The sequence below is a fragment of the Pseudochaenichthys georgianus genome, chromosome 8 (genome assembly GCF_902827115.2).
Source record: "Pseudochaenichthys georgianus chromosome 8, fPseGeo1.2, whole genome shotgun sequence".
NCBI lineage: Eukaryota > Metazoa > Chordata > Actinopteri > Perciformes > Channichthyidae > Pseudochaenichthys > Pseudochaenichthys georgianus.
Genome location: NC_047510.2, coordinates 29080808 through 29096125, shown reverse-complemented (window position 1 = coordinate 29096125; position 15318 = coordinate 29080808). Strand labels below are relative to the sequence as shown.

Below are 15318 nucleotides of genomic sequence, written 5' to 3'. Positions count from 1 at the left end.
TCTGATTCTGAAGTGTTTTGCTTATAAGTTGTTTGCATTTAGCTAAAGTGTGATGTTTTTCCTCATATTGCAATAGCCTGTTTAAAGTGATCATATAACAAACAACTAATCAGTACTGATACTGTATGCTAATAGATATAGGAGTGATAATAATACAGTAAATGCTTTGAATTTCTTAGATATAGCTGTGCAGTATTCTTAACAGACTGGATAGCAGCAGACAATAGAAGGCTTATTACAACCAGAAGAGACATGAGACTTTTATTTTTTAGAGACTTGAGACTTGACTTGGACTCGTGACCAAAGACTTGAGACTTGATCAAGTCTCACCCCACAAAGACTTGAGACTTGACTTGGACTCGTGACCAAAGACTTGAGACTTGACTTGGACTTGCAAAAAAAGACTTGTGAACATCTCTGGGCATTGCCCTTACAACTACAATAAGCATGTAAATGTTAATCTACAGCTCCGGCGATCCACTAGCACCGGAGTCTCCACCTGCAGACGCAGCCATCCTCGACAACTACTGTAGCATCACCTGGATACGAGTCCAAACAACTCACAGACACACAGGCCAGAGCGCTGACAGGGCGCCCTTTGAGCATCAGATCTGACGACGCTGATTGGCTGAAATTATGTTTCGGCGGCATAGTATACAGATAGCAACAGTCAGCTTGTTGGCTGCTGCTGCTCTGGCTGAGGGCTCCTTTCTACCGCCCGGACGAGAGAGGGTAATGATACACGCTGTGGCCAGGCAGGAAACATGTGACTTATCAGTAACTTTAGACATTGTAAAACTATTTTAAACGAGATTTTATTGTATACTATACATATTACTGATACCAACTATATAATATTTACCTTGTTAATTAAAAATAAAAATAAATATTTTTAAATATACATTTTTAATGACAATCAAACATGTGGGAAGAGGGGGGGCGGCGCCCCTAGTTCCCCTATGGGCCAGCCGCCACTGAGTACAACACATTTTTTGGACGGACACTAATTTACAGTTTTTTACCATATTCAATCTGAATTTTCTTTAAAATAAAAAATATCTATATAGATTCTGACTTTTCTACATCCAACTCTCAGGTTTATTATATTATATTATATCATATTTATTACTTTGAGAAAAAATATTATTAATTTAACCCTTTTAGAAGGGAAGATAATATGGTCATTTGTTCTGGGAATGTAATTTTTGAGCCTGAAACCTGAAAAACAGGCTTAAGAGTTGGAATGATATGATGATTCATACTCATGTACAGTAGGTGGCGGTATGCACCATTTCAGTTTTTGCAATCCCCCAAAAACCAGAGAAGAAGAAGAACGAATCATCTCACCAGGAAACCATCAAACGTTAAAGGAGGTATGTACAAACATGACCACTAAATCATCATTTAAATCGTTCGATATGTGTGGTAGAGAGTCTTGTGAGCTAACTTTATACAGCGTACTTGTTACTTGTTTACCAGCTCGTTGCTAGACAAAGGAATATTTAATAGAAGGTTCGGCTAACGGTTGCTAACGCTAAAACTATTGTGAGCTTCACGAGGCTCTCCAATAAAGCCAGGCGACTCATGCGAACGAGAAGGAAAGGCTGCTACGAGCCATTAAACCCGTAAAATAAGACGGGTTATCTTAACACATGTGCGTCGATTGGTTCGGTGGACCCGTATTTTCAGCACTGATTTAGATTTTAGCCGACATTAGCCGCGTTCACACAGAGCACTTTCATACTTTGATATAGTTCCCTACCTGGTATTTTCGCCCGTGCCATTGTACAACATGGAGGAACTGACGAGGCACTTCAGTATGCCCCCTCTCAAAAGAAACAGAAGTATTAATTAATCTGAATGACAATTACTATAACACGTAATAACAAAATTCAGATTGCAGCTCTATTGTATTTAATATTAATGCAAGTATATATGAAGAGTTTGGTTCCAAAACGCTATAAATCCATGTTGATTAATTTGAGTAAAAATGTATTTTCTTTACCAAGAAAAGTGGCAAGTGAAAACCACTATTTTCTGTTTCAAACTTTCACATAGCATCTTGAGGTTATAATAACATTACAAATTAAAATCCAGAATTAGATTTTCAAAGATTTATTTTAAAAACATCATTTTCCCCCAAAATGCAATACATACATGACACGTTTTTTCCCCTCCAAAATGCAATAGATCTATTTTATTTTTCATATTGAAACTGTGCAAAAATACATAACAGTAAGTCAGTTGAAACATATTAAAACCTCTGAACTTGGTCAATACTAAACTTATATATGGGCACTGGGCCAAAAATACATCAATCATCGCTCCCAAAATGTATTTAACGGGTCATCTTGTTAATGCTACACATTCATTACAACAATAAAACATTACATGTGAGGAAAATGTATCATGAACAAGAACAACAATATCACATTAGACCACAGAAATTCCAAAATTACATTCATCTTTGCCATGTTACATTCATATTAGTGTTGTACGATTGTCTTGTGCATACTATAAATCCATTGCATTCATATAACTATATCTGTGTAAAGAATTTGTGCCCAAGCAATACATCAGACAGCTATAGGCTAAGTGATACTAATTCCTTAAGTAGGCTACATTTTAACATGAAAACAAACGAAAAAATAGCAAGAAACTTAAACATTAAAGATTCAACAGAAAAGCTTAATTGTGCCTTATTCACTTCATGATATAACCTAGGCTACACATCAGGCTGCATTGAAAAGCCAGTGATGTGCTTGTTGTGAATTAAGCTTAAGTCATTATCTTGCCTGTGTAGTCCTGTGTAGTCCAGTCTTATCACATCAACATAGCGTCGTTTAATGATCCACATGTTTTAAGAGCAGGCAGTCCTGTATGAATAATATAATTCGTAAATCAAAATTAAACTCACCCAAAACGCTGCAAAAGGTGGCCTTGCAGACAGGAATTTTTGTAGGATGATCTTCGGTCAGCAAATGATATTCATTAGTGACCTCCCTATCCTTCTGCATATCGCTCAGTGCATGACATTAAGGATTTTGGGAGATGGCCCTGTGGGCCATCTAAGCTAATTTACAGATTGCCCTGAGCCCAATAAAGATTGCCCTGAAAAATGCGCGCGGACGAAATGGCACGAAGGGTCCGTCCCCCTAGAAATTTTAGATTTTTGCAGGTCTTAGATGCTGTCTGGTGCATTCTCTAGACTGAATTATAAGATGAACCACCACAATATTATATTGTACAATTTCAATTTTATTCTTCATTTCACTTGTTTGTTTGTTCTTGTTTGTGTTTGCTCGCTTGCATTCCCTGCATAGCTATAAGTTGCGCCACTTATGTGACAGACAAGAAGAGTATGCGACAGACAAGAATAGTCAATTCTAATGTCTAACACTTAATGTGGAGAAAGAGATGTCCTGTATGGGTTGATTGTGCGTTGATCTGTTGGTAATGCCTCGGGGTTCCGGTGGGCATGTAAACAAATGCATAATGCTGCGCTATACTTTGGCCTCACCCAGTTGCACAGCGACACTTATTGTGTAGGTGTCTTTTATAAGCAGGTAGTCATATCATTAGCTAGAACTAGCTGGTTCTGATCGATATGGACATAAATGCGAGTGAAGTCTAATCTGACGGGAGAGAGAGATCAGCTGCTGCTGACGAGTCGAGACTCGACACGCAGCTCTGCATAATCACATGCAGCGGTGAGCGGACAAAACACACACGTCAGGTTAGAATATCACACGTAGCTATTTTAATTACCTCTCAAACTACCTAAACTAGTAATAGATAGGCCTATGTTTAGTTTTACTGTCGGGTCACTCATTACTGATCCGCGAGCTGCATGCGGATATATCGCATTCTGTAGAGAAGGGAGACAGGCGTTTGTCGCTGTTTGGAAAGAAAGTGAGAAAACAGGACAGAATAACACGGCGGATATCGCGTTTTGCGGAAAATTGAATGTTGACTTTTCAATACCGACGAAATACAATACTGATTTCGGCGGGAACTCGTTTTTTTCACAAGTGGAGTTTATCGCGTTTTGGAACCCAACTCAACTCTATATAAAGAACATGTAAGTGCATGTCCGGCGCCGTGGGAGGGCCAGGCCCTCCCATTTGACATTCCTGCTCTCCCCCAATAAACACGTTTTTTATTATTTAAAAAAAAATATATATATTTTATTTTTTTAATTATTATTAGATTTGTTCTGGCGCCGGGTCTGTGTAAGTGTAACCTGCTTATTGCTGTATTAAAAACAAGACCTAAAAATGGAGGGTATCCAATTGAGCAAATCAGTTTATGATTTATGTTGGATGACTGAAGAATATATATTTTACATAAACAAGGGTAACACAATGTATAATGCATTGGTTCATGGCCTCTCTGTGGCCTTATAGTTGTTATGTTCAAATGTGTAATCTCCAATTGTTGTGTTGTGTTTGTAGTCGACTTGTCTGCAGCTTGTGTGGGACTTGATTTTGTTTTTGCCGTGTTGGTGCTACATTTGAAGTCCCCCTTGAAAACAAGATGTTTTATCTCAAGGGGTTTATCCTAAATACATATATTTCAGTTAAATTTAAATTACACACTGATTTAATTAAATCTATTGTAGTCTGTAGTAGGGCTGTGCAATTAATCGTATTTTAATCGCGATTACGATTATGGCTTGCGACGATTATGAAAACAGCATAATTGACAAAATACGATTATTTTGCCCACTCGGCCACGTGGGAGTGACATGTGTTGTGAGTGTTCAGGGCGAGCGAAGATGTCAGAACAAGAGCAGCAACTCGTTAAAAAGAAGGGTAAAACTATTTCCACTATTTGCAAGTACTTTGCCATTACATTTCACATCGCTAAAGATATGTGCACTGTTGGCAACCAGGGCTTTAAGCAACTTGTCAACACGTTGGACAAGCGTTACGCGATGCCGTCTCGGTATCATTTCAGCAGGTCTGCGCTGCCTGCACTATATGACAAAGGCCGTGGGGAAGTTGAGAGAGATGTGGCTTCAGCTCACTACTTTCCTACCACAACAGACCTATGGTCTAGCCCAGGGGTGCCCAACCAGTCGATCGCGAGATGTGTCTAAAAATAGAACAACAATAATCTGTTTTATGGTTAATGTCCTGTAACATAATCTTCCTGTGTCAGAATAATGCACTTGAACGCATCAAAGCTTTGTGATTGGCCGGCGTCACCCCATGTGTCGGGGCGTGGCTGAGGGTCTTCAGTACAGGTGGCTTGTCACCTGCCTGCGCTCATCTCTGAAACCAGACTATGTAAACAGGCTGGTGTTTCTTGCAAAAAATCTTTAAGAGATGACATGAGCAGCCCTACCAGCATTTGCCATGGTGGCCTAAACATTTTTATTTGGTCTTAAATTGTAGTTCAACATTTATTTCCTGTTACTTCTGGACCATGACGGTTGGCCAGCCTTCAACGTTTAAGGCTGGAATACTCATATATATATATATATATATATATACGAGTGGAATATGTTGAATATGTTTCACCAAAATGTTGGCTATATGTTAAGGAGTTTTCAGTAGGTTGTGACAGTGCACTGCATCATATTTGATTTAATTTATTTTGGTCTAATTTATTTTTATTTATCATATTAATAATATATGTTTTGGAAGTGCGCTCCAACATATTTGTTGATTGGTAAAATATTATTTGTTTTAAAGTTCAATAAATGGTCAATGAATAATCGTCAAAATAACCGTGATATCAATTATTGACCCAAATAATCGTGATTACGATTTTTGCCATAATCGCACAGCCCTAGTCTGTAGTCAGACTGAGATCCAAGTTTGCTTTTTGAAGTGTCATCATGTATGTTTGACACCAGAGTTGACTTCAAATATAAACATTAATCCGATTATTGCAACTCCTGTATGGAAAGATGTTGTCATAATGTAGGTAGATGCAGCCATTGGACACATGCAGAAATGTGCAGTTTGCATTATAAATTGCTCTGAATGTGTACTATTTTTTGTGTTTGTGTTGTGTTTACAGAATTCCTCGCAACATTGCAAATACGTTAAGGACTTAACTTCTGCACAGACTGAAAGGTGAGACAAATAACCAATATCGCAAGAAATCACACTATGGACTATTGAAGCTAGCCGTGTTGTGTACAAGGCCATAACCTTGGAAAAACTGGCTTGAGGTTTGAAACATGATGCATGTATTTATTATCCTTGCAAGAATGGAAGTAGTTATCACATACAGCATATGGTACAACTAATTCCCCGAACAGTGTCCTTCACATGCTTATATACAAGAGAGGGTGTATCACAGTCACAAGATGGAGGAATACCAGTTCAAAGCAGTACACAATGTTTAGTTCAAATTAGTTGAGGCCCACGTCAGAAATAATCATGCATGTCATATGTCTATCTCCCTAGAGGCTGAATCATCATGTTAACACATAGCTATCAGGTGTCTAAAACAGTGTGTCCTGACACTCTTCTAGGTAATCATACATCCTCTCATATACACTTTTACAGTTTGGCCTTTGTTATCATGTGCACCTGTGTACATTCAGTATTTTCTCCAACACAGTTTATAAAAGTTCGTTATATTTGGCTGTTACTAACATTCTCTAAAACTAAAATAATATAATGAATCCCTTCTCTAAAACCATGGATTTCCATTTTAATGTTCTTTACCAGGTTATTTTGTTACAGATATCTAAAGTAGTTTTCTTGCAGTATAGCGATGTAGCTGAAACTAATCCAATAATGTCTGACAACAGAAACAGATTTAACAGTGGCTGTTGTTAATGCCAGGTGATATACTGATGACAGTGTCCTTTCAATCAATCAATCCATCAATCAATGTTTATTTATATAGCCCAATATCACAAATGTTACATTTGTCCCTCTCTTTAGTATAGTTACATAATGGCAGATGCCCGAGAACAAACTCTTCGCAAACGCTCAAGAGCAGATCAGAAGACGTTTAAACCTTCCCCCAAACAAGAGAGTCCTAGCCTGTGTTCTCCAAAGCAAACGAAGCTAGCGGGAGATGCTCGAGTGAACATTGGATCAGTGTTTGAAACGTGGCGTGAAGTGAAGGCCTCAAAAGGATTACAAAGTGATGCGGAGTTGGCTCTTACTCTGCTCGATAAGTGAGTTAACCCTCAACAGCATTCTGTTTTCAGAACAGCTTCATAAATATTTGTCTCTTGCCAGTTTTTTAATCTACGTACATACAGCGGATTGGTTTGTCAAGTATCAACATGCCCGTCTGCTTAATGTTGCCATAGTAAAACACTAACACTGTATATTTGATTTACACACGGCATCTATTGCACTTCTGTCCGTCCTGGGAGAGGGATCCCTCCTCTGTTGCTCTCCCTGAGGTTTCTCCCATTTTCCCTTTTAATCTGTGGGTTTTTCTCAGCAAGTTTTTCCTTGTACGATGTGAGGGTCTAAGGACAGAGGGTGTCATTTTCTCATACTGATATTCTGCACAAACTGTGCTGTTGTATTTGCTGTAAAGTGTCTTTACTGTAGGGTATTTTTATTATATGTACAGCACTTTGGCTCCACCAAAAATCGTTTTAAAAATGTGCTATATAAATAAAACTTGATTTGATTAGTTTAGCTTTTACTGTCTACGTGTGAAGGTAACTGTTATGACAGATTCCTTAAGCAGCGTATTTCTCGCTTATTCATTAAGGTAACACAGGTCAGAGAGACCCCATCGTCTCTTCCACAATTACCTAGGCTGAGCAGAGGGTCAAGGAGGCCCTGTTTTGGATAATACAGTTAAGTCTTGACAATTGGATAATTCATATCCTGAGAGGGTATTAATTACTCCTAAAGAGGTCATGAGATAGTGACCTTTCCACAAATCAACATATCAACTAATCTATGTTCGTGTGTTTTCCTATTTTCCAGTGCATTTTATCCCATTTCTGCCAAATGACAGTGTGTAATATATGTAAGATGGAGCATTTTACTTCTTGTGTTTTTCTGAATGTTTGACCCCAGATAAGCCTCATCCGTATCCAAATTCTAAACACTAACAATTTTGTCATGAGGGTTTGAAAGGCTCATCTTCAATCAATCAATCAATCAATCAATCAATCAATCAATCAATCAATCAATCAATCAATCAATGTTTATTTATATAGCCCAATATCACAAATGTTACATTTGTCTCATTGGACTTTACAGTTTGTACAGAATATGAATACGATCTTAGAGGTGTTCCTAGAGCAAAGAGACACATGGTGGGACAGGTTAATCATTTATGTTGCCAGATATTACAGAAATGCTTTAAGATGATGTCAACTAAAGTGTGTGTGTGTGTGTGTGTGTGTGTGTGTGTGTGTGTGTGTGTGTGTGTGTGTGTGTGTGTGTGTGTGTGTGTGTGTGTGTGTGTGTGTGTGTGTGTGTGTGTGTGTGTGTGTGTGTGTGTGTGTGTGTGTGTGTGTGTGTGTGTGTGTGTGTGTGTGTGTGTGTGTGTGTGTGTGTGTGTGTGTGTGTGTGTGTGTGTGTGTGTGTGTGTGTGTGTGTGTGTGTGTGTGTGTGTGTGTGTGTGTGTGTGTGTGTGTGTGTGTGTGTGTGTGTGTGTGTGTGTGTGTGTGTGTGTGTGTGTGTGTGTGTGTGTGTGTGTGTGTGTGTGTGTGTGTGTGAAGAAGAAGAATGAAGAGGTTATCTTCAGATTCCTCTGGACCCAGTGATAAAAGGATCAAGTTATCCCAATCTGAAGTAAGAGACACTATTTTTGAGATTATTAAATGTTTAAAAATGCATGATAACATGATAATTTGCAATTGATTACAGTGTATCATAATAATATCAACCTTCAGTTTCTGAGTTTCTTTCTTTTATGATTTAGGTGCAGACGCTGATCGAGCAGGAGGTTCAAACTGCACTGAAAAAGAGAGAAAACAAGCTGTTGGGTTTGCTAGGAACAATTCAAGAGCTGGATGAATCACTGAACTACAAAAGCTCCATCCAAAAACTGGAGGTTCGTGAAAGTAGTGATTCAGCGTGCTGTACTTTGTTTTTGTTATCTTAAAGGGGCCTTCTTATTGTCCTTTTCAGCTTCATATTTGTATTTTGTGCCTCTCTGTATTAACATGCCTTTCCCATACTGCCTGTGCTGCAGCACCGTTTCTCACCCTCTGTCTGAAATGAGAGCCCAGGCTGCTCTGATTGGTTAGCCGGCTAGCTCTGTTGTGATTGGTCAATTCCTTGGAGATGCCCCACCCCTTATATCGCAGTGTTTCCCATACTTTGATTTATTTGTGTCAGGACGCCACAAATAATATATAATTAAATTCTGTGGGAAACACTCTATAGTATCACTTACAATGTATTGGAGAGCTGCCAATAGAAGGCCCTTCTATTGGGAGCTTGTAACAAGGGTGAGTGTTTCATAGAAATGTCACTATGTTATTGAAGTAAACAAAGGAGTCCATGGAGGTGTTTCAGGCAGGGTTGGCGGAGTGTCTGTAAAGTAAATCTTATAAGCTTTCTTTCTTCTTCTTAACCCGTTGTTCTTCCTAATTTTTACCCATTAGATTGGATCCACTTTAATCGTACACACGCTACACTCAGCATCATAAAATCACCTTTGTGTGAATTTTATTTGTTGTTCTGCCACGTCTTTGAACCAAACTTGGATATATTCTGCATATGTCTCAAAGCCTAACTGGTTATAAAGTATATCTTAAACCAGAAAAATGTTTCTCTCTTCCTAAGGAGCGGATGAACACAGTAACCAGGAGAGCGGAAGCAGCTATCGCCTTCATGACAAAGACACAGAAAGAGGTTTGATGCACACGCACGCACGCACACACACTAGGGCTGCACGATCTTGGGAAAAAAATCTAATTGCGATTTTTCTGACAAATATTGCGATTCGAATTGCGATATTTATTTTTAAGCGACCCAACGGAAGTTTATTGTAAAATGCGGCCATAATTCCGGCTAGGAAGGTCGTATCAACGTACTCCCGTCTCTAGCACCCCCTCAGCCCGAGCTACGAGTGAAAGAGCTAAACTTACATGAAACCTCCGTTGGGTTGCTTTAAAGTCAAGCTTCAGTTTAAGATTCACCCTGTAATAAATGTAGAACATGTGATGGAGCATTACTAACCTGACTCAGATGGTTTGTTTCACCAAACCATCTAGGAAAGCTCCATTGGAAGCCATTTGGAAAGGGCAGGCACTTTCAAAAATACTTGGCAGGTGATTGGACCAATCTGTCTATCACCTTCTATCATGGGCCACTTCTGATTGATTAACAATGGCTGGTACATGTAGAGCACAGCACTTCTGATTGGTGTGGATGACTGACACACAAGGAAAAAAAGTTAAAAAAAATCGCAGGCTTTGCGATTTGATAATTGCATCATCCCGAATCGCGATTTCGATTTAAAATCGATTAATCGTTCATCCCACACACACACACACACACACACACACACACACACACACACACACACACACACACACACACACACACACACACACACTTCAAACCCTGCTTTTTTGCTCATGCAGTTCTATGTTTTTAAAGGTCCCATCATATGCTTTTTTGGTTATTATTGCCCGCCCCCTTGTGTGTTATGTAGCTTTTTCTTCATGTAAACGGTCTGCAAAGTCACAATGCCTCAAAGTACACCCTGTAGCGAGTAAAACTCTAACCCAGAAAAGACTTGCTGCCCCAGAACGCCTCGTTGGAAATCTTTGGAAATCTTTCTTTTTCCATTTATTACTTCCGGGGCAGGTTGACGGCACTCTATACCAATCTGCGGAGCTCCACACACACACACACACACACACACACACACTCACTCACTCACTCACTCACTCACTCACTCACTCACTCACTCACTCACTCACTCACTCACTCACTCACTCACTCACTCACTCACTCACTCACTCACTCACTCACTCTCTCTGCTCTCTCACACACACACACACACACACACACACACACACACACACACACACACACACACACACACACACACACACACACACACACACACACACTCATGTGAGTGTGCTCATTGATTATTATATCCAGTTTGAAATGTAAACAGTAAAGACTGCCTCACGAGATCCAAACAATTGATTGCCTTTCAGAACCCACAGCCATCTCTGGATGATGTCGAGATTAAAAGGTATGTATGGCCCAGTCCCAGTGGTAAAAACTCATGTGAGCCTGTGTACTTTTGCTTGGTTTGTATTTTGAGACATCTTTGATGTTTTGTTCACCCCTGCAGGGCAGACTCTTCGAAAGATAAGATGAAAATCCCACCTAGTAAGATCTCAGCCATCAAGCCTGCTTTTATAAATATTTTCATTTGTGGATTGTTGAGTATTCGTTCAATGCAATTTACATTTTCAGATGTCAAAAGCGGTATTAAGAGCATGGAAAAGAAAGTGCAGTTCTTAAATTTGATGGTAAATATGCAGTTAATTTCTCTTGGAATAATTTGTTAAATGCAAATGTTAAAATGTCTCCTTGTTTGTTAAGGAGAAAACTTGATTTCCACACACTTAATTGTAGTTTGCTCATTCATTGAAAATATGAGGGGTTTATGCTCAAAATCTTCTAATATCGCGGTTTACCTTTCTCTCTGTCCAGAAAAACTCAAAAACAGCATTAACAAAGATGCAAGAAGACAATGAATGTAAGAGCTTTTGATTTATATATATATACATGCAGAGGTTGGAATAGCACCATTTTAAACTAATGTAGCTTCTCATGATATTATTATCCATGCATGCAAAAACTGCAAAAACTGACGAGATAAGCTGCTATAATGACCCATATTAAATAATATGAGTCACCTGAACTAATAACCACACCCTTTTTTCTACTCTCTCCTGTCCCTTCTGTTACTTGTCACTGCAAATAATCCGTGTTAAGCTTTGAAGGCTGTCATAGCAGGTTTAACAGAGAAGCTGCCTCCTCCGGTTCCTACTCCTAACGGCTCTTCTGACTGCAAGGTAAGATGCTTCATTATTTGATTTATCCTTTCCAAATTATTAGGCATAAATACTGTGTGCTATCGGTAACAATCTACACAAGCAAGGGAAAGATGAGATTTCCTTTCCTAAAAATAAATGTTTTTTAATGTTTTGTGTCTTTAATTACTCACACTAATGTAGGAAACTCACATATTTATTAAGAAAGAGACGGATCATGAGGCGGAAAAACGCCCCACTGTAGAGGACTCAAAGCAGTCGTTTGAACTAAATGCTGTGAAGGTGAAAGTAGAACATCTTTCTAGTGACCATAGTAGCAGTCCCAATCAAACAAACACCAAGCAGGTATTACACACTCACACAACAAAATAACAACTCACTTGATTGTTCGCTACTCAAATTCACCATTTTGCCTTTCTGCCTTTTCTGACAATGAAGGGCACACTCTTGTATCCTCCTCTGCCCCCAACACCCTTCCCCTCCATCCTAAGCATAGAGGTGGCTTCATACAACCTCCCCGGGAGACCAATAGTGAATGTGGCTCTCATCAAGAAACCCGTCGGCCTCTCTGTGCTCTGGAACGTGGAGGATATAGACCCCCAAGACCCCCCCATGGATAGTTACAGGTGAGAAACAGCACAGGATGAGGGATTATGGAGGAAGGTTTCATGCCAGCTACATAATCCCGTGTTTCCACTACATGGTACAACACAACCCAATCCCTGTTTTTGTTTTTTTTTCCAAGTAGTAACATTTGTGTAAACTACATAGAACTTTATTTGTTGTACACTGCAGATCATCTCTACTGATTCATTGGGCATCCTGCAGGAATTCACATTTTTTAAATAGCAAACGCCAGTTAATTTCCATTGTATCTTTTAAAAATGTCATAAAACAATTGGTGAATTGCAGATGTTCATCTGTTTTGAAAAGAATCAGCTTGTATCAGGTTTCCATGTAAGTTTTAAGCCCCATCTATATTAAAGAGCCTGTGACAGCCTCCCAACAACTGTTGTGCAATGAAATATTGGGCTACTAGTCATCTCGAACCGTCAGTTTAAAAAATAAGTTGCGATACCGTTCCGATAAATATCAATAATTTCGAACATCGCGGAGAAATTCCTTCGACTCATTTTGAAGTTTTGGGGGAAGCCGGAAGTGACGTCAATGCGGGAACGCTTCACTGTGCGGCGAGAGAGCCAAACACGGACAAAGTGTGTTGTTATGCGTAGAAATGGTGAATTACTGAGTTTAGGCACGTTAATAACGTTTTAATGAAGTTGACTACAGTATATTCATATTTGTCAGTGCTTTCATGTCAATTCGGCGACATAAACATAAATGATCGTGGTGAAGATGATGATTACATAAGGATTAAAAATCGGGAGTGAGAGCTGCTGAATTTCCTCCCGTCGGATGTGATATAAAAACAAATCGATTATTTTTGTAGTTGTAAACTCAAGTGGATTAAACTACATTTATTAGTGCTTTCATGTAAATTCGGCAAACATATGATAGATTAAATGATCGTGAGGATGATCATTAAAAATCGTTTGTTTGAGCCGGTCTGCATTTCCTGATGAGAAAACAAACCGATGCTTTTTGTAGTTGTAGTACACTAACAACATGGATTAAACGTGTGTTTTTTTACCACAATGTTGGGGAAATGAATGGATACAATCCACGGATTATTATTATTATTCCCACTCCGATCGGGACACTAGGTCCACCGTTTCCCCGCAGCGAGGCTCCCCCCGTTGACAGTTTACGTGGGCTGGGTGCAGTGGCGGACTGGCCATCAGGACGAATCCCGATCGGCCGGTACCGAAGTGGGCCGGTCGGATAAGTCACTAGCACATCCCCCACATAGCAGATTACCATCATAGCTCTACAATCACACACCGTCTTTTCACACATCTGTCTTGAGTAATATACTGCTTATATCGACATATGACCACCAGGTGGAAGCATATTTCAGCCAGTGACTACAGCTTTCCTTATAAAATGTCTCAGCTTACACATTTTTATTTTGTCTCTCTGTCCCTGATGCAGCCTCTTCATGACTATGGAGAAGGTAAAAGGTAGCGGCGTCTTTCCATCTTGGGCATCCCTTGGTGAGATTTCAGCCGGCCCACTACCCATGTGTGCCATGATCAGTAAATACAAGCTCGGCCACACAATGTGTGTAGTGGTGATTGGCAAGGACAAGTTTGGCCGGTACGGACCTTATAGTGAAATTGTGAACGCACTCATACCCGAGTAGGATATGAGGTCAACGATTTTCTAGATGAAGGACCTCATCTCATACATGTAATTAAATAAAGAGCATCCTGATCATTTTTGTTGTTGTTGTGCCTTAAAGCAATCATTCATGTTTTTGTATTATAATTTAAGGCATATCAAATAGAATAGAATTGCACCCAATGTATATAGAGACTCCCCTACTGTCCTCCAGCAATGTTTGAATAACCAATGTATCAATTGATCAATATTTTTATAATGTAAAAAGCTTTTATTTCTCATTGAGATACTAAAGTTGTAAATGTTTTATTATTAGGTTCTGAATGGTCACTTGATGAATAAAAAAGTAGAAATCTTTAACACTTGTATGTGTCTTCATATAACATAACTAGTTTTGAATACTTGCCAGCAGGTCAAAGTAAAGCCATGTATTACATTAAAATAAACGTTATTTAGCTGATGTGTCTTACAATAAGTGCAATAAACCATTACGACTCAGAACAGCAATAGAGTCCTTTGTCTGGAAGGAAAAGCAGTTTGGTCTTGTTTAAGTTGAGCTTTAAGTGGCATGTAGATGTCCGCTAACAGATATCAGCCAGACAAGCAGAGATGCATGTGACCAATTGGGTTTCAGACAGGGAAATAACAATTGGTTGATTGTCCTCTGGATAGCTATGATAGAAGAGACCGTCAGAGCAAATGGCAGAGGCAAGGGCATTTTTGTACAGATAAATAAATGTTATTTTGATGAAGGGTTCTAACTTGCATTAAGAAGGTCAAAAGTAGGCTGGTGCAAGCCTAAGTGTTTATGTAACCTGTAACCCTTATTTAAGCAACCATGGAACTGCCTTTTATTGTGCACAGTACCATTGATCAACCCACAAGCGGCCGATAGAGTGTGGTGTTAGCTCTCTGTAAGGTCTGGCTTTGTACTAGTTAAATACATGAACAAAGCTGTTTCTGTATCTTGCCAGTTTGAGTCCATAAAACAGTGACTCATGACCAAGAGGCAGTTTTTGTAATTACAAGCAACATCATAAGGACCACAAATTGAGAAATTGTTCATCACAAATGTAATATGAGATTAAACAGCATAACCT

General features: G+C 39.2%; 1 protein-coding gene across 1 annotated transcript; it reads left to right on the top strand.

The window, feature by feature from the left end:
• Positions 1 to 1284: 1284 nt before the first annotated feature.
• On the top strand, positions 1285 to 14578 carry atf7ip2 (activating transcription factor 7 interacting protein 2). The gene is made up of 14 exons (XM_034089987.1): positions 1285 to 1373; positions 6031 to 6086; positions 6914 to 7147; positions 8666 to 8738; positions 8869 to 9000; positions 9738 to 9806; positions 11129 to 11166; positions 11269 to 11306; positions 11394 to 11449; positions 11634 to 11679; positions 11919 to 11998; positions 12161 to 12322; positions 12416 to 12603; positions 14030 to 14578. Exons 3-14 carry the CDS (start codon positions 6921 to 6923, stop codon positions 14238 to 14240), a joined length of 1320 nt encoding a protein of 439 aa, XP_033945878.1. The 5' UTR covers positions 1285 to 1373; positions 6031 to 6086; positions 6914 to 6920; the 3' UTR covers positions 14241 to 14578.
• Positions 14579 to 15318: the final 740 nt, after the last annotated feature.

Excerpts from the sequence above, each read along its gene's own strand:
- atf7ip2 (XM_034089987.1), top strand. The coding sequence starts at position 6,921 with ATGGCAGATGCCCGAGAACAAACTCTTCGCAAACGCTCAAGAGCAGAT. Across the intron at positions 8,739-8,868 it reads TCAAGTTATCCCAATCTGAA|GTGCAGACGCTGATCGAGCA; the intron begins GTAAGAGACACT and ends TTTATGATTTAG. Across the intron at positions 9,807-11,128 it reads TGACAAAGACACAGAAAGAG|AACCCACAGCCATCTCTGGA; the intron begins GTTTGATGCACA and ends ATTGCCTTTCAG.